Source organism: Oncorhynchus mykiss, chromosome 19, assembly GCF_013265735.2.
Source record: "Oncorhynchus mykiss isolate Arlee chromosome 19, USDA_OmykA_1.1, whole genome shotgun sequence".
Classification (NCBI taxonomy): Eukaryota; Metazoa; Chordata; class Actinopteri; order Salmoniformes; family Salmonidae; genus Oncorhynchus; species Oncorhynchus mykiss.
In genome coordinates, this window is record NC_048583.1 from 59,663,324 (window position 1) to 59,684,768 (window position 21,445).

General features: G+C 42.8%; 1 protein-coding gene across 2 annotated transcripts in view; it reads right to left on the reverse strand.

The window, feature by feature from the left end:
• The window catches only part of wdr35 (WD repeat domain 35), a 40,635-nt gene that overhangs the window by 5,819 nt on the left and 13,371 nt on the right, over window positions 1-21,445 (reverse strand). For both annotated transcript variants that reach the window (XM_021574840.2, XM_021574839.2), the window contains 15 exons: window positions 21,105-21,165; window positions 20,068-20,212; window positions 15,920-15,989; window positions 15,681-15,734; window positions 15,459-15,568; window positions 14,987-15,206; window positions 14,523-14,603; window positions 14,099-14,235; window positions 9,291-9,494; window positions 8,888-9,034; window positions 8,091-8,223; window positions 7,345-7,455; window positions 6,053-6,217; window positions 3,083-3,223; window positions 2,244-2,400 (listed from right to left, as the gene is read on the reverse strand). In XM_021574840.2, coding sequence (XP_021430515.2) covers window positions 2,244-2,400; window positions 3,083-3,223; window positions 6,053-6,217; window positions 7,345-7,455; window positions 8,091-8,223; window positions 8,888-9,034; window positions 9,291-9,494; window positions 14,099-14,235; window positions 14,523-14,603; window positions 14,987-15,206; window positions 15,459-15,568; window positions 15,681-15,734; window positions 15,920-15,989; window positions 20,068-20,212; window positions 21,105-21,165 — 1,936 coding nt within the window. The remainder of the gene's footprint in view (window positions 1-2,243; window positions 2,401-3,082; window positions 3,224-6,052; window positions 6,218-7,344; window positions 7,456-8,090; window positions 8,224-8,887; window positions 9,035-9,290; window positions 9,495-14,098; window positions 14,236-14,522; window positions 14,604-14,986; window positions 15,207-15,458; window positions 15,569-15,680; window positions 15,735-15,919; window positions 15,990-20,067; window positions 20,213-21,104; window positions 21,166-21,445) is intronic.

Here is a 21,445-nt window from a genome sequence, read left to right on the forward strand (position 1 = left end):
GCTGTTCAGCTAAACCAAGCTAATCACAACCTGAATACAGATAGCTGTTCAGCTAAACCAAGCTAATCACACCCTGAATACAGATAGCTGTTTAGCTAAACCAAGCTAATCACAACCTGAATACAGATAGATGTTCAGCTACACCAAGCTAATCACAACCTGAATACATTTCCTTCAGAAAGTATTCACACCCTTTGACTTTTTCCAAATGTTCATGTGTTACAGCCTGAATTTAAAATTAATTAAATTTAGATTTTGTGTCACTGTCACGTCAAAGTGGAACAACGTTTTTTTTGAAGTTTTTACAAATGAATTACAAATAAAAATCTGAACTGTCTTGAGTCAATAAGTTTTCAACCCCTTTTGTTATGGCAAGCCTAAATAAATTCAGGAGTAAAAATGTGCTTAAGTCACATAATGAGTTGCATATGATTTTTGAATGACTACCTCATCTCTGTAACCTCACATTCAATTAATTACCTGTAAGGTCCCTCAGTCGAGCGGTGAATTTCAAACACAGATTTAATCTCAATCTCTTCATTCAAAGACTCAAATCATGCACACTCTTCCTGACAGTTGTGGCTGCTTTGCGTGATGTATTGTTGTCTCTACCTTCTTGCCCTTTGTGCTGTTGTCTGTGCCCAATAATGTTTGTACCATGTTTTGTGCTGCTGCCATGTTGTGTTGCTACCATGTTGTGTTGTCATGTGTTGCTGCCTTGCTATGTTGTTGTCTTAGGTCTCTCTTTAAGTAGCGTTGTCTCTCTTGGCGTGATGTGTGTTTTGTCCTATACTTATATATTTTTAATCACAGCCCCCGTCCCCGCAGGAGGCCTTTTGTTAGGCCGTCATTGTAAATAAGAATTTGTTCTTGTTACGTTCTATGTGTGTGTTCTTGATAAGTTGTTACGTTGTATGTGTGTGTATTTCAGGAAATGGTTTCCTGGATTCCTGAAGTACCTGATTGGTCAGCCCCATTGCTGATTGGAGCTCTGAACCCTCCCTCTCGTCAGGGGATACAGCGGTCTTTGCAATAACCAACTCCTTCTTCAGCTGGATAAAAGCCAGCATTCCTTCCCCGTGGCGGTCAGTAAAAGTTTTGTGGCTATTATTTTGTAGCCGCTCCTTCCGAGGTATGTGTATGCCAATAGGATTTAGTGTTTTTGGTTCATTTAAATTGTTCACGTAAATTATTGGTAATTTGTTCCCAGGGGGGGGAGGGGAATGCACCTTGGGAGTGTTTAGGCGAGAGGCCTACGGGCATACATAACCAGTAGTATTTAATCTGTCTATGCACACTAGGTAAGACCTGGGCGGACCACCCCCTGTATTTTGGTTAGTGCACCAGGTGGTGCTAAAGGTTAGGTTAGAAGTAGGAAGGCAGGTAAGGTAGGAGAGGGGACTCTTTAACTTTCTTTGGTTCCGTCCAGACCCTTTTCCCCACTTTACCGTGTGAAAGAATAATAAATTCCCTGTAAACTGTATTTTTCTCTGCCTCTGTCGTCCTTCCCCGCACCTACGATCACATACTTTTTCACTCCACGGTGAGTTGAGATATAACAGTTGCGTTCCCTCCTCCAAGAGATGGCAGTTAAGAACTGTTACGTACTTGCCTAATTAAATTAAATAAAGACCAGGGAGGTTTTCCAAAGCCTTGCAAAGAAGTGCACCTATTGGTAGGGAATACAGGAACCTGTTCAGTTAAACCAAGCTCCTAAAAAAAAGAAGCATATCAAGGTGGTCTTAATAAAAACAGACGTTTACTCCGGTATAGGCTTTTGTCATGGTCTCCATTGAGATTTAGTTTGCTAATTTTGTGTGCCTTCAGAAAGAGGGGAGATAAACAATCTAATAAGAAATATGATGTGCCATTTAACAGACGCTTTTTATCCAGAGCATTTTACGTACGGGTGGTCGCGGGAATAGAACCCACTTATCCTGGCGTTGCAAGCACCACGCTCTACCAACTGAGCTACAGAGTGATTTAACAGTTTGAATGTATGAAGAGAGGGCTAGTAAAAAAAAAACACCCCCTCAAGGATGAATGAGAAAGGGTTAAAGGGCACAGTCATACCTCGGAGAAGGCATAGGCCTACATACCCTTTAATAGACACTTGTTAAAAGAGAGGGCTGTCTTTGTTATTTTTCCCGTGTCTATTCATACCTGGTGAAGCGAGAAGGTTGTCAGGAACAGCAGAGAGAAGAAAGAAGGATATAAAATGTAACACATAGAGAGAGGGGTACCTGTCTTCATGGCTTTCACCATGTAGCCTTCGTACAGCTGCCTCTGAGCCAGCAGGAAGAAGTGGTAGGCCTCGGCCCCACGCCAGGCGCTGTCCACCATGCGGTTGTCTGAGGAGGTGGCGTCCTCCTCCAGCAGGCCAGCTAGAGCAGATGTAGCCTGACGGAAGAGAAGGGAGTGACTGATGAATGAACACTGTTGTACATCTGTTATCAGAGGGGAATTAAAGACCAAGCTATAGTATCAGTACATCTGTTATCAGAGGGGAATTAAACACCAGGCTATAGTATCAGTACATCTGTTATCAGAGGGGAATTAAAGACCAAGCCATAGTATCTGTACATCTGTTATCAGAGGGGAATTAAAGACCAAGCTATAGTATCAGTACATCTGTTATCAGAGGGGAATTAAACACCAGGCTATAGTATCAGTACATCTGTTATCAGAGGGGAATTAAAGACCAAGCTATAGTATCTGTACATCTGTTATCAGAGGGGAATTAAACACCAAACTATTGATATGCTTAATCTGTATTCACTTTTGGAAAATAACAAGAGCTCCCTTTGCACTGGTGTAAACACTATATAAATCAGACCCTTGTAGCCAACAACTCCAACAAATTGTAAATGACATTACTGTTAGCATTAAATAGCATTTTTATTTTATTTTTTACTTTGCATTATTGGAAAAGCAACCGTAAGAAAGCCTTTCACTGTTAGTCTACACCTGTTATTTACAAAGCGCGTGACAAATAACATTTGATTTGATAGCAGCCAACAAACCACAATGACACATAGGACCTAAAGGATTGTATGTCTTAATGACTGTGTGGGTTGTGTACCTCTGACGTCTTCCCTTTGGCCTTGTTCTGCTGGGAGGTCTTCACTTGGCTGTGGTAGTTCTCCACTAGCAGGGCTGCCAGCACATACAGCTTCTTCACCCTCAATGGCCGGGTCCTCCTCTTAGCCTCCTCATCCGCTATCTGACAAGTTAACACAGCAGATGACAGATGGGTCTCTTGACACCAGTGTACAGGAGAATAATAAGAGCTCAGCCAGGGGTCTTTGTCTAATCTGTTCCGAAGCACAACATAGTTAAATACCTCTGAAGGTTATTAGCTAAGGACTGAATTGGAAGATAAGTATTAGATTTTACTGTAGTGGGGAAGTGTGGTATTTACTGTACTGGGGAAGTGTGGTATTTACTGTAGTGGTGAAGTGTGGGTATTTACTGAAGCGGTGAAGTGTGGTATTTACTGTACTGGGGAAGAGTGGTATTTACTGTAGTGGGGAAGTGTGGGTATTTACTGAAGCGGTGAAGTGTGGTATTTACTGTATTGGGGAAGTGTGGTATTTACTGAAGTGGGGAAGTGGGGTATTTACTGTAGTGGGGAAGTGTGGTATTTACTGTAGTGGGGAAGTGTGGTATTTACTGTAGTGGGGAAGTGTGGTATTTACTGTAGTGGGGAAGTGTGGGTATTTACTCTAGTGGGGAAGTGTGGTATTTACTGTAGTGGGGAAGTGTGGTATTTACTGTAGTGGGGAAGTGTGGTATTTACTGAAGTGGGGAAGTGTGGTATTAACTGTAGTGGGGAAGTGTGGTATTTACTGTAGTGGGGAAGTGTGGTATTTACTGTAGTGGTGAAGTATGGTATTTACTGTAGTGGGGAAGTGTGGTATTTACTGTAGTGGGGAAGTGTGGTATTTACTGTAGTGGGGAAGTGTGGTATTTACTGTAGTGGAAGTGTGGTATTTACTGAAGTGGTGAAGTGTGGTATTTACTGAAGTGGTGAAGTGTGGTATTTACTTTAGTGGTGAAGTGTGGTATTTACTGTAGCGGGGAAGTGTGGTATTTACTGTAGCGGGGAAGTGTGGTATTTACTGAAGTGGTGAAGTGTGGTATTTACTGAAGTGGGGAAGTGTGGTATTTACTGTAGTGGGGAAGTGTGGTATTTACTGAAGTGGTGAAGTGTGGTATTTACTGAAGTGGTGAAGTGTGGTATTTACTGTCGTGGGGAAGTGTGGGTATTTACTCTAGTGGGGAAGTGTGGTATTTACTGTAGTGGGGAAGTGTGGTATTTACTGTAGTGGGGAAGTGTGGGTATTTACTCTAGTGGGGAAGTGTGGTATTTACTGTAGTGGGGAAGTGTGGTATTTACTGAAGTGGGGAAGTGTGGTATTTACTGTAGTGGAAGTGTGGTATTTACTGAAGTGGTGAAGTGTGGTATTTACTGAAGTGGTGAAGTGTGGTATTTACTGAAGTGGTGAAGTGTGGTATTTACTGTCGTGGGGAAGTGTGGGTATTTACTCTAGTGGGGAAGTGTGGTATTTACTGTAGTGGGGAAGTGTGGTATTTACTGTAGTGGGGAAGTGTGGGTATTTACTCTAGTGGGGAAGTGTGGTATTTACTGTAGTGGGGAAGTGTGGTATTTACTGAAGTGGGGAAGTGTGGTATTTACTGTAGTGGAAGTGTGGTATTTACTGAAGTGGTGAAGTGTGGTATTTACTGTAGCGGGGAAGTGTGGTATTTACTGTAGCGGGGAAGTGTGGTATTTACTGAAGTGGTGAAGTGTGGTATTTACTGAAGTGGGGAAGTGTGGTATTTACTGTAGTGGGGAAGTGTGGTATTTACTGAAGTGGTGAAGTGTGGTATTTACTGAAGTGGTGAAGTGTGGTATTTACTGTAGTGGGGAAGTGTGGGTATTTACTCTAGTGGGGAAGTGTGGTATTTACTGTAGTGGGGAAGTGTGGTATTTACTGTAGTGGGGAAGTGTGGTATCTACTGTAGTGGGGAAGTGTGGTAATTACTGTAGTGGGGAAGTGTGGTATTTACTGTAGTGGGGAAGTGTGGTATTTACTGTAGTGGTGAAGTATGGTATTTACTGTAGTGGGGAAGTGTGGGTATTTACTGTAGTGGGGAAGTGTGGTATTTACTGTAGTGGTGAAGTATGGTATTTACTGTAGTGGGGAAGTGTGGGTATTTACTGTAGTGGGGAACTGTGGTATTTACTGTAGTGGGGAAGTGTGGTATTTACTGTAGTGGAAGTGTGGTATTTACTGAAGTGGTGAAGTGTGGTATTTACTGAAGTGGTGAAGTGTGGTATTTACTGTAGTGGTGAAGTGTGGTATTTACTGTAGTGGGGAAGTGTGGTATTTACTGTAGCGGGGAAGTGTGGTATTTACTGAAGTGGTGAAGTGTGGTATTTACTGAAGTGGGGAAGTATGGTATTTACTGTAGTGGGGAAGTGTGGTATTTACTGAAGTGGTGAAGTGTGGTATTTACTGTAGTGGGGAAGTGTGGTATTTACTGAAGTGGTGAAGTGTGGTATTTACTGTAGTGGGGAAGTGTGGTATTTACTGAAGTGGTGAAGTGTGGTATTTACTGTAGTGGGGAAGTGTGGTATTTACTGAAGTGGTGAAGTGTGGTATTTACTGTAGCTGGGAAGTGTGGTATTTACTGAAGTGGTGAAGTAGGGTGTTTACTGTAGTAGGGAAGTGTGGTATTTACTGTAGTGGGGAAGTGTGGTATTTACTGTAGTGGGGAAGTGTGGTATTTACTGTAGTGGGGAAGTATGGTATTTACTGTAGTGGGGAAGTGTGGTATTTACTGTAGTGGTGAAGTATGGTATTTACTGTAGTGGTGAAGTATGGTATTCATCATTGGAAGTGTTGCAGATTTTCTATTGGTTGATCATGTCCCTTCATGTGTGCCCTACCAATTACATTCCAACATTTGCCTTCTTAACGCCAGAAGCCACTTCAAAACAAGAATGTGACTTTGCATGGTGTTAAGGCATAATCGTTGGCAGTACCTTGAACATGAGTTTAGCTGCTTCTAGGAAATGATGGGCTTTACGGTACAACTCCACGGCCTCCAAAGGCTTGTTCTTCTCCAGCAGGTGAGAGGCATACTTGGCCAGAAGAGAGTTGATCTCTTTCATGTTGTGGTTTTTGGCCAGTTCCACAGCTTTGTTCCACTGTGAAAAAAGCAGAAACAGTTATGAACTAATAAATGCACCTGATATGAATGTATAAGTGTGAGTCAGAACAATGTTGTGTCTTTGTGTTTACATGTGGTGTGGAAAGTAGTGTTTTGTTGTTGGGTAATTGTGATAGGTTGGTATGTTTTGTGAATAAATAATTGTTTAATATACAATACCAGTCAAACGTTTGGACACGCCTGCCAAGAGTGTACAAAGCTGTCATCAAGGCAAAGGGTGGCTACTTTGAAGAATCTCAAATATAAAATATATTTTGATTTGTTTAACACTTTTTTTGGTTAGTACATGATTCCATATGTGTTATTTCATAGTTTTGATGTCTTCACTATTATTCTACAAATGTAGAAAATACTAAAAATAAAGAAAAACCCTGGAATGAGTAGGTGTGTCCAAACTTTTGACTGGTACTGTATATTTTCTAATATGTAGAAATTAGATTGAAAAAAACAATATGTTTGGGCTTTGGAAAAAAGAACCAGTTGAAAGATAATTTAAAAGCTATTGGTGTGAGCCTAATGCTGGAGGTCCTGGCCATACGTGGTTTTCAACACAACAGGAAATGGGGAGAAAAGCATCATGATTAAAGCATGTGTATCAGGAAAACTGTGTCCAAAATAACATGCTTTTAATAAACTGCCCTTGAGCTAAATGATCTATCACATATCCTAACACTTCTCTCCTGGTCACATTTACATCAAGCAATTATGTTATGATGCCAAGCTTCAGTTACACTCAAAATCAGCAAAGTAGTACGATGCCTCAAAAGAAACGTGGCACATTAAAGAAAATAGTGTTGCTCATGTCTGTCGTGCTCATGCCGAAGACATCTGAAAAAACACACTTCAGTAGTAAAAACCATTCACAGTGCAATGACAACAGAATTGACAGTGCAATCCTCAGAACAGAAAGTCCTACTGTGGTCTGCCACTGGTGCAGTGATATCATCTGGTGTAGTGATGTCAAAACCTAGTTGGTGGAGGACAGCGGGGACTGCCAGTTTACACTTTCCAATTTGGAATCAGCACTGAATAGATAAACTGTCCTAAGCTCAGAACCACAACCCCTCTTGAGGTCTCTGACCGTCTCGTTTGTCCGTCTCTCACCTGATTTAGATGAACGCAGGCGTCGACAGCAGCCTTGGGCTGGTTGCACTTCAGGTAGGCGTTCACCGTCTGCTCACACATGCCTACGGTGACAAACATCTGGCCGATGTCCTACGACGTGCAAACATAAAAGACAGATGAGGGGAAAAGGTTTTCTTTGTCCACGTGGAAATGGCAGAATGGGGGAAATTACAATTGAAGCCTTTAAAGTTAAGGAGATATTTATGGATTTGAGTCCATTTAGTCAGGAAGTGAAATTCTACTCATCAATTGAAAATTGCCCATTGTTCTTGAATTTCAGGTATCACTTCCTGAATTGATTGGGTTAAAAACGAAAACCAAATTGAACCCAACCGTGGTAGAAACCTACTAAACACACTGTATTTATTGACATGCTGATGGAAGCCAGACAGACCCGAGAGGTGAGTCAGAGAAAGTGGAGAACCAACACAAAACACTAGCTGAGGGGTGGCAGACAGACATTTACAGTCTCTTCACTCTATCCAGCTCATTAACAAATCAGAGAAACTTCAAACATTCCCAAAACAATTAACCAATGGATAGAGGACTATGTTTTTGCACATTTTGATGGCGACGAAATAGCACCAATTTTCAGTGCGGCCCTCCAGACCTCATTGAATACTGAGGACAAGAAGTGGCCCCTGCACTCGCTTTTTAACTGTAACGTAGGTATAAAAGCACTACTGGACACTTATCTCATGTCCTCTCTTTTCTACAGCCCTCACCGGTAGCAGTTTGTGGTTCTCCGGTAGAGAACTAGCCAGTCGTTCCAGTCCATCGTAATCCTCCAGCATGTAGTAACACTCTGCCAGCCTCTCCTGGTTGCGCCCCTGAAGGTAGTATTGGACCGCATTAACCCTGGAGAGGAACATTGGCAACAAAGCATTTGCAGACTACAATACTAGTACACTCACACGATATTATGAAACCACAAGTGTCAAAATTTTAAATGTCAACATAAGAAACAAAATGCTGAGGGAAAGGATCCTGGCAGACCACTGGACTCTGTTCTGTTGTCTAGAATTACACGTGCAAGGATGGCCTCCCGAGTGGCGCAGCGTTCTGAGGCACTGCAGCGCAGTGCTTGAAGCGTCACTACAGACCCGGGTTGGATCCCAGGCTGTGTCACAACCGGCCGTGACCCGGGAGTCCCATAGGGCGGCGCACAATTGGCTCAGCGACATCCGGGATAGGGGAGGGTTTGACGGGGGGGCTTTACTTGGCTCATCGTGTTCTAGTGAATGCTTGTGGCGGGGTCGGGCGCCTGCAGGCTGACTTAGGTCATCAGTTGAACAGTATTTCACCCAACAGATGGCTTCCAGGTTAAGCGAGCGGGTGTTAAGAAACACAATTTGGCGGGTCATGTTTCGGAGGATGCATGACCCAACCTTCGTGTCTCCCAAGCCCGTTGGGGAATTGCAGCGATGAGACAAGATCGCAATTGGATATCATGAAATTGGGGGAGAAAAAGGGGTAAAATACCATTCACCATCTTGAAATATAAATAGTGAAAGGCCCGTACCACTTCTGTCGGTCTGCAAAGTAGTCCCCGATGGCATTGTACGCCTGCTCCAGCAGGGCATCATCACAGTCACCTGATCCCGTCTTTAGGAGCTGAAGGACGCGGAACCAGTCCCCCAGCTTAATCCTCAGGCTGATAGCCAGGTCCCTAAAGAGAGAGATGTTATCTGTCGTTAGCTGTAAGGTACAGCATCCATATTAGGACAGCATCACATCATGGAAGTTAAGTCAACAGTGAAAAACTTCAACACCATTTTACCAACTTTAATCAACAAGTGAACATTGCTTTAACATTCTAAAACATACTAAACAATAAAGGATACCCTTGTTTTTTGTTATCTTCAATACTTAGCATAAGCCATACAGGTAAAGCACAACATCCTACATGACATCCAACACCTTACCTGCGATCCATGTCCAGGTACATTCTCTCGGCCTCCTCGAACCTGCCGAAGTAGGCCGCCACCTCGGCCTGTTTCATGGCTTCGCTCTGCAGGTTGCCCAGGCTCTTGACGAACTCGATGCCCTGGTAGTCCTTACAGCGGACAAAAGCCTGCTCAGCCGTCTTCAGGTCCAGCTTCTGGAGGGCCGCCTCGGCCAATAGGCGCCTGGGAGCAGATCAATAGCATGGCGAAGACTATAATGTTGTGAAATGTCTCTTGAGAAGGTTCAGAACATTTACACAGGCTCACTATATGTGATTAGGGTTGTAAAATTCAGTAACTTACCCAAAATCCCCAGGTTTACCAGAAATCGTGGTTGAAGGAATCCGAATTCGCTCCTGATTCTGGGAATCTTCCAACCACGATTACTGTAATTTTGCAACCCTACATGCAAATGCAATACAATCATAACCTGTGGTATACCAACAAAACCCCTCCTGAAAAAACAAACATTTGAAAAAGGTCCACACTTTAGTGTTGTCACACAGTTGAAGTCGGAAGTTTACATACACCTTAGCCAAATACATTTAAACTCTGTTTTTCACATTTCCTGACATTTAATCCTAGTAAATATTCCCTGTCTTAGGTCAGTTAGGATCACTACTTTATTTTTAGAATGTAAAATGTCAGAATAATAGTAGAGAGAATAATTTAATTTAAGCTTTTATTTATTTCATCACATTCCCAGTGGGTCAGAAGTGTACACAAACTCAATTAGTATTTGGTAGCGTTGCCTTTATATTGTTTAACTTGGGTCAAACGTTTTGGGTAGCCTTCCACAAGCTTTCCACAATAGGTTGGGTGAATTTTGGCCAATTCCTCCTGACAGAGCTGGTGTAACTGAGTCAGGTTTGTAGGCCTCCTTGCTCGCACACGCTTTTTCAGTTCTGCCCACAAATGTTCTATAGGATGGAGGTCAGGGCTTTGTGATGGCCACTCCAATACCTTGACTTTGTTGTCCTTAAGCCATTTTGCCACAACTTTGGAAGTATGGGAAAATCCATTTGCGACCAAGCATTAACTTCCTGACTGATGTCTTGAGATGTTGCTTCAATATATCCATGTACTTTTCCTTTCTCATGATGCCCTCTATTTTGTGAAGTGCACCTGTCCCTCCTGCAGCAAATCACACCCACAACATGATGCTGCCACCCCCGTGCTTCACGGTTGGGATGGCCTCCCACTTTTTCCTCCAAACATAACAATGGTAATTATGGCCAAACAGTTATATTTTTGTTTCAACAGACCAGAGGACATTTCTCCAAAAAGTACAATATTTGTCCCCATGTGCAGTTGCAAACCCGTAGTCTGGCTTTTTTATGGCATTTTGGAGCAGTGGCTTCTTCCTTGCCGAGCGGCCTTTCAGGTTATGTTGATATAGGACTTGTTTTACTGTGGATATAGATACGTGTGTACCTGCATCTTCACATGGTCCTTTGCTGTTGTTCTGGGATTGATTTGCACTTTTCGCACCACAGTACGTTCATCTCTAGGAGACAGAACGCGTCTCCTTCCTGAGCGGTATGACGGCTGCATGGTCCCATGGTACTTGCGTACTATTGTTTGTACAGATGAACGTGGTACCTTCAGGCGTTTGGAAATTGCTCCCAAGGATGAACCAGACTTGTGGAGGTCTACAATTTTTCTGAGGTCTTGGCTGATTTCTTTTGATTTTCTCATGATGTCAAGCAAAGAGGCACAGCGTTTGAAGGTTGGCCTTGAAATAGATCCACAGGTACACCTTCAATTGACTCAAATGATGTCAATTAGCCTATCAGAAGCTTCTAAAGCCATGACATAATTTTCTGGAATTTTCCAAACTGTTTAAAGGCACAGTCAACTTAGTGTATGTAAAATTCTGACCCACTGGAAATGTGATATAGTGAATTATAAGTGAAATAATCTGTTTGTAAACAAGTGTTGGAAAAATGACTTGTGTCATGCACAAAGTAGATGTCCTAACTGACTTGCCAAAACTAGTTTGTTACAAGAAATGTGTGGAGTGGTTGAAAAACTAGTTTTAATGACTCCATCCTAAGTGTATGTAAACTTCCGACTTCAGTTGTATGTCCAAATAAGACTCCAGAGTGGCGCAGCTGTCGGAACACAAACCGGCTACGCGTGTGCGCCATCGTGCATACATTGATTTTGTCCCCTACACCAAACGCGGTCACGACACGCAGGTTAAAATATCAAAACAAACTCTGAACCAATGACATTAATTTGGGGACAGGTCGAAAATCATTCAACATGTATGGCAATTTAGCTAGTTAGCTTGCACTTGCTAGCTAATTTGTCCTATTTAGCTAGCTGCTGTTGCTAGCTAATTTGTACTGGGATATAAACATAGAGTTGTTATTTTACCTGAAATGCTCAAGGTCTTCTACTCCAACAATTAATCCACACATAAAACGGCCAACCGAATCGTTTATAGTCATCTCTCCTCCTTCCAGGCTTCTTCATCTTTGAACTTATATGGTGATTGGCATCTACACTTGTACCACGACAACCGGCAAAACATTTAGTCTTTCAATCACCCACGTGGGTATAACCAATGAGGAGATGGCAGAGGATGGAGTGCTCTGAATCAAACTGGAGTGTTGGGATGTAGTATCCTGAATCAGACTGGGGAGAGTTGGGGTGGAGTGGTCTGAATCCGACTGGGGGTGTTGGGGTGGAGTGTTCTGAATCAGACTGGGGGTGTTGAGGTGGAGTGTTTTGAATCAGACTGGAGTGTTGGGGTGGAGTGCTCTGAATCAAACTGGAGTGTTGGGATGGAGTATCCTGAATCAAACTGGAGTGTTGGGATGGAGTATCCTGAATCAGACTGGAGTGTTGGGGTGGAGTGCTCTGAATCAAACTGGAGTGTTGGGATGGAGTATCCTGAATCAGACTGGAGTGTTGGGATGGAGTATCCTGAATCAGACTGGAGTGTTGGGATGGAGTATCCTGAATCAAACTGGAGTGTTGGGATGGAGTATCCTGAATCAAACTGGAGTGTTGGGATGGAGTATCCTGAATCAAACTGGAGTGTTGGGATGGAGTATCCTGAATCAAACTGGAGTGTTGGGATGGAGTATCCTGAATCAGACTGGAGTGTTGGGATGGAGTATCCTGAATCAGACTGGAGTGTTGGGATGGAGTATCCTGAATCAAACTGGAGTGTTGGGATGGAGTATCCTGAATCAAACTGGAGTGTTGGGATGGAGTATCCTGAATCAAACTGGAGTGTTGGGATGGAGTATCCTGAATCAAACTGGAGTGTTGGGATGGAGTATCCTGAATCAGACTGGAGTGTTGGGATGGAGTATCCTGAATCAGACTGGGGGTGATGGGATGGTGTGTGTGTGTGTGTGTGCGCGTGAGTGAGTGAGTGACGAAGGTTGTTCTTACAACTTTTGCTCCACCTGAACTCCTGATCCTGAAAATGACTCGTTACCGTTGGCATGCATCTTGTACACGGAGCACCTTAGAAATTGAACATTTGCGGGCAATACAGGCATGTCAAAATATCTGTGGCACATCAGGTCTCTACCACTACACCTTTTTCAGTCAATCGAATGGACTTCTCACCCCTGACAGGTTGGTTTCAGCACCAAGGGGAGGAAAGGGACATTTCTTCCCCAAAAGTTCCAAAATTCCTCGAGTCGGTGTGAAAAATGACATGGGGAGCCGAAGTCCTCGTTCAACCAGAATCCTTTAGCCGAGTGCTACCAAAACAGCGAGATAAATCAACCATACTCCGTCGCGCCAGCGTGGGGATTCTCCCACATAACCAGATGAATATTAGCCTTTGATAAATAAAAAAAAAAGGACAGTGATGCTTTCAACCTGTATCAGGGATGGAAAGCCCAGGCTCACCTTAAATTATGTTCTTCAAATACGAGCATACAACTAAACTGAAAATGTGACTAGGACTGATATTTTAAGAATAGGCCAAATCTCCTTCTGTAAATCTCTGTGTTGCAAGACATTCCACATGTTACACATGCCACAGTTTCTCCTCTGTTTGTTCTTTGAGGAGAACATCATTAAACAGACCATACACTTGTAAAAAGCATTGAGTTCCCACTTTCTGACGTCACATAGGTCCTACAAATATATTTTGACCCCCGACCCAAACGTCTGTGTGGCACGTTTTCTGAGCAAACTGATGCTTGCTGGGTGTGAGCGCCTACTGGAAAGGCTGCAAAGGCTCAGGGTAGACATTGATGTCAATACAAGAGTCCATTCAAACTGGGTAAGAATGGAGGTCTGACTGACAGAATAGATTATTGAAAGGCCTTAAAGAGACTGTTCACTCCAATATCAAATGATCAGTCATTTTCAGACTTTAAAAGTAGTCTAATGTCAAGAAGAATCACAAGCCATCAATCGTGTAGATCCAGCTGCATGCCTCAAAACCAAATTAAACACAAAAAAAAACTGGATATTGTGTTTATCTTTGAGGCATATAGCTGGATCTACACATCAGATGGCAAGGTCAGCATATAGCTGGATCTACACATCAGATGGCAAGGTCAGCATATAGCTGGATCTACACATCAGATGGCAAGGTCAGCATATAGCTGGATGCACACATCAGATGGCCAGGGACCTGGACATATCTCAACCGAAGACAACTTATGAGGTGTTCTGAAACTATCATTTTGGAATGAACTGTCCCTTTAAGTGACTCCATGACATGCAGGGTTACTGTCTATGTAACCTCATCCGCATGCTTTTTCCCCAAAGGGGGCCGGGAACAAGATGACTGTCCATGTATTTACCAGAGTCTGGGGTGAGGGTTGTCTTCGATGAACTGGGAGGCGTCCTCTATGCCCACTTTCTCGATCAGCGCGCGGCTGTCGCGGAGGGAACGGATCTCAAAGTTGATGAGGTAATCCTTGTTCGGCCTCTCCGGATCCTAAGAGGAAATCTAAGATCACTCCACATTCCCATTGCATCTTGGATATTCCGGATCTTTTGGCATCCGACTTCATTTAGCAAAGTATACTTTACATAACTAACAGAAATAGACACGTCTTTGCTGTTGTTGTGCACATTCATTTGTGTTCTGCTGGGAGCCTGTATGTATTCCAATAGCAATAGTAAACATCTGTTCCCGTACAGCTAACTGCCTAACTTTATTTGCTGTCATATTACCGGTATTACGGAAAGTGTGACTTTTGCATATGAAGAAAAGAAGGTTACCTTCATGATTTCATCTAGCAGGACCGATTTGATTTCCAGGTCTTCAAAGTTGCAAATGTATCCAGACGTTTGAATGGGTTCCTGATTAATATGGAATATTAAAATCATGAGAAATTGTATGTCAACAAAACAAAACACAGCAGAGTGAAGGAAAAGCAGCCAACAAGTGCTCAGCCTATGTGGGAACTCCTTCAAGACTGTTGGAAAAGCATTCCAGGTGAAGCAGGTTGAGAGAATGCCAAGAGTGTGCAAAGCTTTCAAGGGTGGCTATTTTGACGAATATCAAATGTAAAATATATTTTGATTTGTTTAACACTTTTTTGGTTACTATATGATTCCATATGAGTTATTTCATAGTTTTGATGTCTTCTACAAATGTAGAAAATAGCAACAATAAAGAAAAACCCTGGAATGAGTAGGTGTGTCCAAACTTTTGTCTGGTACTGTATGTCAGAGGGACACACCTCTGGGTCCAGGTTCCTGAACACGTACATCCTGGTCTTTTCCATCATGGCAAACAGATCAGGGTTGTCATTGGCCCACAGCATGTCCCAGACGTCCTTACGCTCAAACTTGGAGGGGTCGCCTGTCCCCGCCTGGCTTCCAGAGCCATCATCCGAAGACGAACGCACCTCCAGGTCCAAAAACGTCAGCACTCCCGAAATATCAATAATCGCCAGGCGGCTAAAGAAAAACATGGGTTTTTATCAATACAAGATTTTACAATAATTTTTAACAAATAACATCACTTTGTTTCTTGCATGAAGTTCACCAAACAGCTTTTGAACCAGGCAATAATTGTTCAGATGTTTCATAGCAATGCTATGTCGGTTGTACTGCAAGCAATAAGCTTCATTGTTATAAACTCTTATCAAGATCTGCTACTGAAACACCACGTATGGTGTCATATTACAGTAACCAGCCAACAGTCCTGACCTGGAGGTACAGTTGAGTGAGAGCTGGTAGGCCCGGTAGTTCAAGGAGTATTTCTGCACCAGAGCAACGTTAGGGAGGCTGTATTTGTGTATGGTACCAGACTCACGGCCCTTTGATCACAAACAGACAAACACGGTAAAAAAAAAAAACATTTCCAAACTGAACTTTTCTGATCATTGATAGAACTTAATACTCAATTAAAATCCTGAGAGAAATACCTACCACAATCAGTGTCTTGTCTGTTGCTGTGATGCAACAAATGGGGTCTCGTGTTGCCTAAAACAGAAAAGGAAAATATATGAGGCAATGGGTTAAGAATTAACAATTTCCATGCAACTTTATTGAATGTATTTTTTGATAGCTCTATCTTGGGAGTTTTAACAGGCATTGTAACCGAGGGTGACATATTCAGCTTGTGTTAACAAAGTGGGTGTTTGTGTGCTTCTAAAAATGCAACTCACAGTGAAGGCCTTGGCAAAGTCCAGGGGGCCCTCAGTGGTCCCAGATGGACTATCATCAATATGATAAACCCTACAGAGAGAGACCGAGAAAATACCCTGTATTAACATTAACAGCAGACAAATTCATTTCCTCAGTGAAAACAATGTACTGAACAAATGTCAAATTGTCTTTTTAACAAATTATCGTACGACAGACCACGTATTCACCCTGCACACCCTAATTAACAAACAAACAAACCAAAACAAAGGCAAAGTCTTCTCATGCTTGGTTGATTTCAAAAAAGCCTTCGACTCAATTTGGCATGATGGTCTGCTATACAAATTGATGGAAAGTGGTGTTGGGGGTAAAACATACGACATTATAAAAGCCGTGTGCGGTTAAAATGGGCAAAAAACACAATTTTTTCACAAAAGGGCCGTGGGGTGAGACAGGAATGCAGCTTAAGCCCCACCCTCTTCAACATATATATCAACGAATTGGCGAAGGCACTAGAACAGTCTGCACCACCCGGCCTCAACCTACTAGAATCTGAAGTGAAATTCTAGTTGTTGCTGATGATCTGGTGCTTCTGTCACCAACCAAGGAGGGCCTACAGCAGCAGCTAGATCTTCTGCACAGATTCTGCCCGACCTGGGCCCTGACAGTGAATCTCAGTAAGACCAAAATAATGGTGTTCCAAAAAAAGTCCAGTCGCCAGGACCACAAGTACAAATTCCATCTAGACACCGTTTCCCTGGAGCACACAAAAAACTATACAAACCTCGGCCTAAACATCAGCGCCACAGGTAACTTCCACATAGCTGTGAACAATCTGAGAGGCAAGAAGGGCATTCTATGCCATCAAAAGTAACATAAAATTGAACATGCCAATTAGGATCTGGCTAAAAATACTTGAACTTTTAAAAAAAGTTTGAAATATCCAATAAATGTCGTTCCACGTCATGATTGTGTCCCACTTGTTGTTGATTCTTCACAAAAAAATACAGTTTTATATCTTTATGTTTGAAGCCTGAAATGTGGCAAAAGGTCGCAAAGTTCAAGGGGGCCGAATACTTTCGCAAGGCACTGCATATGTATAATATGACATTTGTAATGTCTTTATTGATTTGTAACTTCTGTGAGTGTAATGTTCACTGTTCATTTTTTATTGTTTATTTCACTTTTGCATATTATCTACTTCACTTGCTTTGGCAATGTTAACATATGTTTCCCATGCCAATAAAGCCCCTTGAATTTAATTGACAGACAGACATGTCGAGAAAGAGAGAGACAGACAGGGAGAGAGAGAGATATCTTCCTGATATCAGCTTGAAGGAAAGTCTAATATGCTCTCTCTCTCTCTGTCTCTCTCTTGCTGTCTGTCTCTGCCCACCCAACGCCCTCTCTCTCTGCACCACTATATCTTCCTGAACCCGCCCCACCCATTTCTGTCTGGCTGTTTCTCTCTTTCTCTCCCTGTCTGTCGGTCTCTCTGACCCTCCCCATCTCTGTCTGTCTGGCAGTCTCTTTCGCATCCTGTCTGTCTGTCTGTCTGTCAGACAGGGAGAGAGAGACAGTGAGAGAGAGAGCGTGAGAGAGAGAGAGACAGGGAGAGACAGAAAGGGAGAGAAAGAGAGACAGACAGGAAGAGAAAGACAGACAGGATGCGAAAGAGACTGCCAGACAGACATAGACAGAGATGGGGAGGGTCAGAGAGACAGACAGACAGGGAGAGAAAGAGAGAAACAGCCAGACAGAAATGGGTGGGGCGGGTTCAGGTAGATATAGTGGTGCAGAGAGAGATGGGAGAGAGGGCGTTGGGTGGGCAGAGACAGACAGCAAGAGAGAGAGACAGAGAGAGAGCATATTAGACTTTCCTTCAAGCTGATGTGTTGGCATGCCGACAGGAACATCCCTGGCAGGACAGTAGGCCCTACTCTTGCCTGTCTGTCTGAGGTCAGTATCACTGACTCACTGGTCAACCCGCCGTCTACTGTCTGTCTACTGGTTCAGGCAGATGAATGGACATTTTTCATTTCAATGTCAACACCTTGCACAGGATCAAACAAGCCAGAGACTAGGGTGGCAGGTAGCCTAGCGGTTAGAGAGGCCAGCCAGCAACCGGAGGGTTACCAGTTCAAATCCCGGGTCTGACCAGAAAAATCTGTCGGGAAGTGAGCTGGCAATCCAAGATGCCATTGCCTGCCATGCAAAGGCACATAACCTCCACAACAAGTTCTTCATGAGTGCACAATCCGGCAGTCCTCCACTCCAACTTCATCCCCCTTTTGTGTTTTTCCTATGTTGTTGCATTACAACCTGTAATTTAAATAGATTTTTATTTGGATTTCATGCAATGGACATCCACAAAATAGTCCAAAGTGATGAAGTGAAATGGAAAAAATTACTTGTTTAAATAAATTCTAAAAAAAGCCCCTAAATAAGATCTGGGGCAACCAATTACCTTCAGAAGTCACATAATTAGTTAAATAAAGTCCACCTGTGTGCAATCTAAGTGTCACATGATCTGTCACATGATCTCAGTATATATACACCTGTTCTGAAAGGCCCCAGAGTCTGCAACACCACTAAGCAAGGGGCACCACCAAGCAAGCGGCACCATGAAGACCAAGGAGCTATCCAAACAGGTCAGGGACAAAGTTGTGGAGAAGTGCAGATCAGGGTTGGGTTATAAAAAAATATCAGAAACATTGAACATCCCACGGAGCACCATTAAATCAATTATTAAAAAATTGAAAGAATATGGCACCACAACAAACCTGCCCACCAAAACTCACAGACCAGGCAAGGAGAGCATTAATCAGAGAGGCAACAAAGAGACCAAAGATAACCCTGAAGGAACTGCAAAGCTCCACAGCGGAGATTGGAATATCTGTCCATAGGACCACTTTAAACACTACACTCCACAGAGCTGGGCTTTACGGAAGAGTGGCCAGAAAAAAGCCATTGCTTAAAGAAAAAAATAAGCAAACACATTTCGTGTTCACCAAAAGGCATGTGGGAGACACCCCAAACATATGGAACAAGGTACTCTGGTCAAGTGAGACCAAAATTGAGCTTTTTGGCCATCAATGAAAACTGGCGCAAACTCAACACCTCATCACCCCGAGAACACTATCCCACAGTGAAGCATGGTGGTGGCAGCAACATGCTATGGGGATGTTTTTCATTGGCAGGGACTGGGAAACTGGTCAGGATTGAAGGAATGATGGATGGCACTAAATACATGGAAAATCTTGAGGGAAACCTGTTTCAGTCTTCCAGAGATTTGAGACTGGGACGGTTCACCTTCCAACAGGACAATGCCCCTAGCACACTGCTAAAGCATCATTTGAGTTGTTTAAGGGGAAACATTTTAATGTTTTGATCGGCCTAGTCAAAGCCCAGACCTCAATCCAATTGAGAATCTGTGCTATAACTTAAAGATTGTTGTACACCAGCGGAACCCATCCAACTTGAAGGAGCTAGAGACGTTTTGCCTTGAAGAATGAGCAAAAATCCTAGTGGCTAGATGTGCCAAGCTTATTGTGTAAATCATGTTGTGTAAATCAAATGATACAAACCCCTAAAAAAAATATATTTTAATTCCAGGTTGTAAAGCAACAAAATAGGAAAAATGCCAAGGGGGGTGAATATGTTCACTGTATGTGTCTTTTTTAGAGGGGTTGGGATTAAGCAGAAGTACAATTTTGGTTGGACCTCGTGTACAATTCACAAATAAAGTGATTTTCTACACCTGCATTGCATGCTGTTTGGGGTTTTAGGCTGGGTTTCTGTAATAGCATTTTGTGACATCAGCTGATGTAAGAAGGGCTTTATAAATACATTTTATAGATTGGTTTAAAATCTTAAACATCTTCTGACCCCCTTAAAAATCTGCAAAACTCACTTGTTTCATGATATTAGTGCCACAGGCCAAATCAACAGTTCAGAATAACGTCATGTCGAGGGGTGGTTCCGTTCAGTTTATTTGGTTTCATTCTGGATATTTTCTCATAAATGACAGAAGATCTTAATCTGGTTTGTTGCTCTTGTGCAAGGTGTCTGAACCTTGCCACCTGAACCTTCTGGATAGAAACGGAATGAATAGAGTTGACATGATTCCCTATTCTATCCTCTGAACAGGCCCGGTACCGGCAGCACTCACCTCTCCCTACCTTCCTTCCTGGTCCTGGACACCTGGTTGATCTCCATGGCAGTTAGCTTCTTGGCCACGCGGTACTGCCAGGTGTAGAAAGCCTCCTTGGACGCAGCGATCACATGGGTCTTAGTCATGGTCACGAACAGAGGATCTGTCCGAGGTGACATGGTCCAAGGTTATTTCAGTAAACTAAGGATCCTAAATTCAATCAAAATCTGTAACCAAGGGTCGTGTTCAGTGGGACACACCGGAGCTAAACGTAGCAACAGAAACCAAAAATGTAATTATATCATTCATAAAATCAGTGAAAAACTTCACAGCTAAAATAATATTCTGACTAAATAAACAATTTATTAAAAATAAACATTATAATTTCCAGAAACAAAAACAGTGACAGGCACATTCTTTCAATGCGATGCTCCAGGCCCACGAAGAGGTCTCCTCGGGTCACAGTGAGGAAGATTCACCACAAAGAGGAAGTATACATTCTTTACTGTTGATTCAGCATGCTCTGACACTTGGATCTCTTTGAGGCTCTCCAAGCCCTCTCAGGTGACAGACTTTGAACTGCCTCCGCTATGGTCTTTGGGTAAACGTTTGGCCAGTAGCACAGACTTGGCTTGCAACGCGGGCAGAAGGAATATTACAGAATGTGTAGGAGACCTATAGATGGGGGGGAATCTTCAGAGTGTATGTCATGAACAAGCCCATGAAAGGGAAGGATTGTTGGCGGGTAGAACCCCAGACGAGACAGCAGCTCTTTGAAACTGGGTGACAGATCAGCGGTAGGAAGTGCCGGGCTTTCTCATTCCAGAGGAATCTGGTACAAAACCTGCCAAAGTGTTTAAAGTATTCACATTGTCCAAAACGGCAAGGTGTCTCTCCACTGACGTGCACTTCTTGACATCTACACTTTTGAAGTGTTATCAGGGAAATTGAACTAAACTATCGTTGATACATTGTGAAACAACACACTGTTCCAGTTTATTAAAACCTGCTTTAAACATAATATTCTCTTATCTTTCTAAAAAAAAATCACTCACCAATGTCAATGTATTTTGAATCCAGTGGGGTCCCAATGGAGTTACAGAGAACCAGCACATACTGGAAAACAAGACAAAGTCATTCATTTCTTCAACAGTCATACAAAACTCAATCACCTTCATCATATATGGTCAAATTCAGAGGGTGTATTTTACCATACAGGGTCATATTTAGAGGGATTTACATTACCACACAGGGTCATATTTAGAGGGATTTACATTACCACACAGGGTCATATTTAGAGGGATTTACATTACCATCCATGGTTATATTTAGAGGGTGTACATTACCAGGGTTATATTTAGAGGGATTTACATTACCATCCAGGGTTATATTTAGA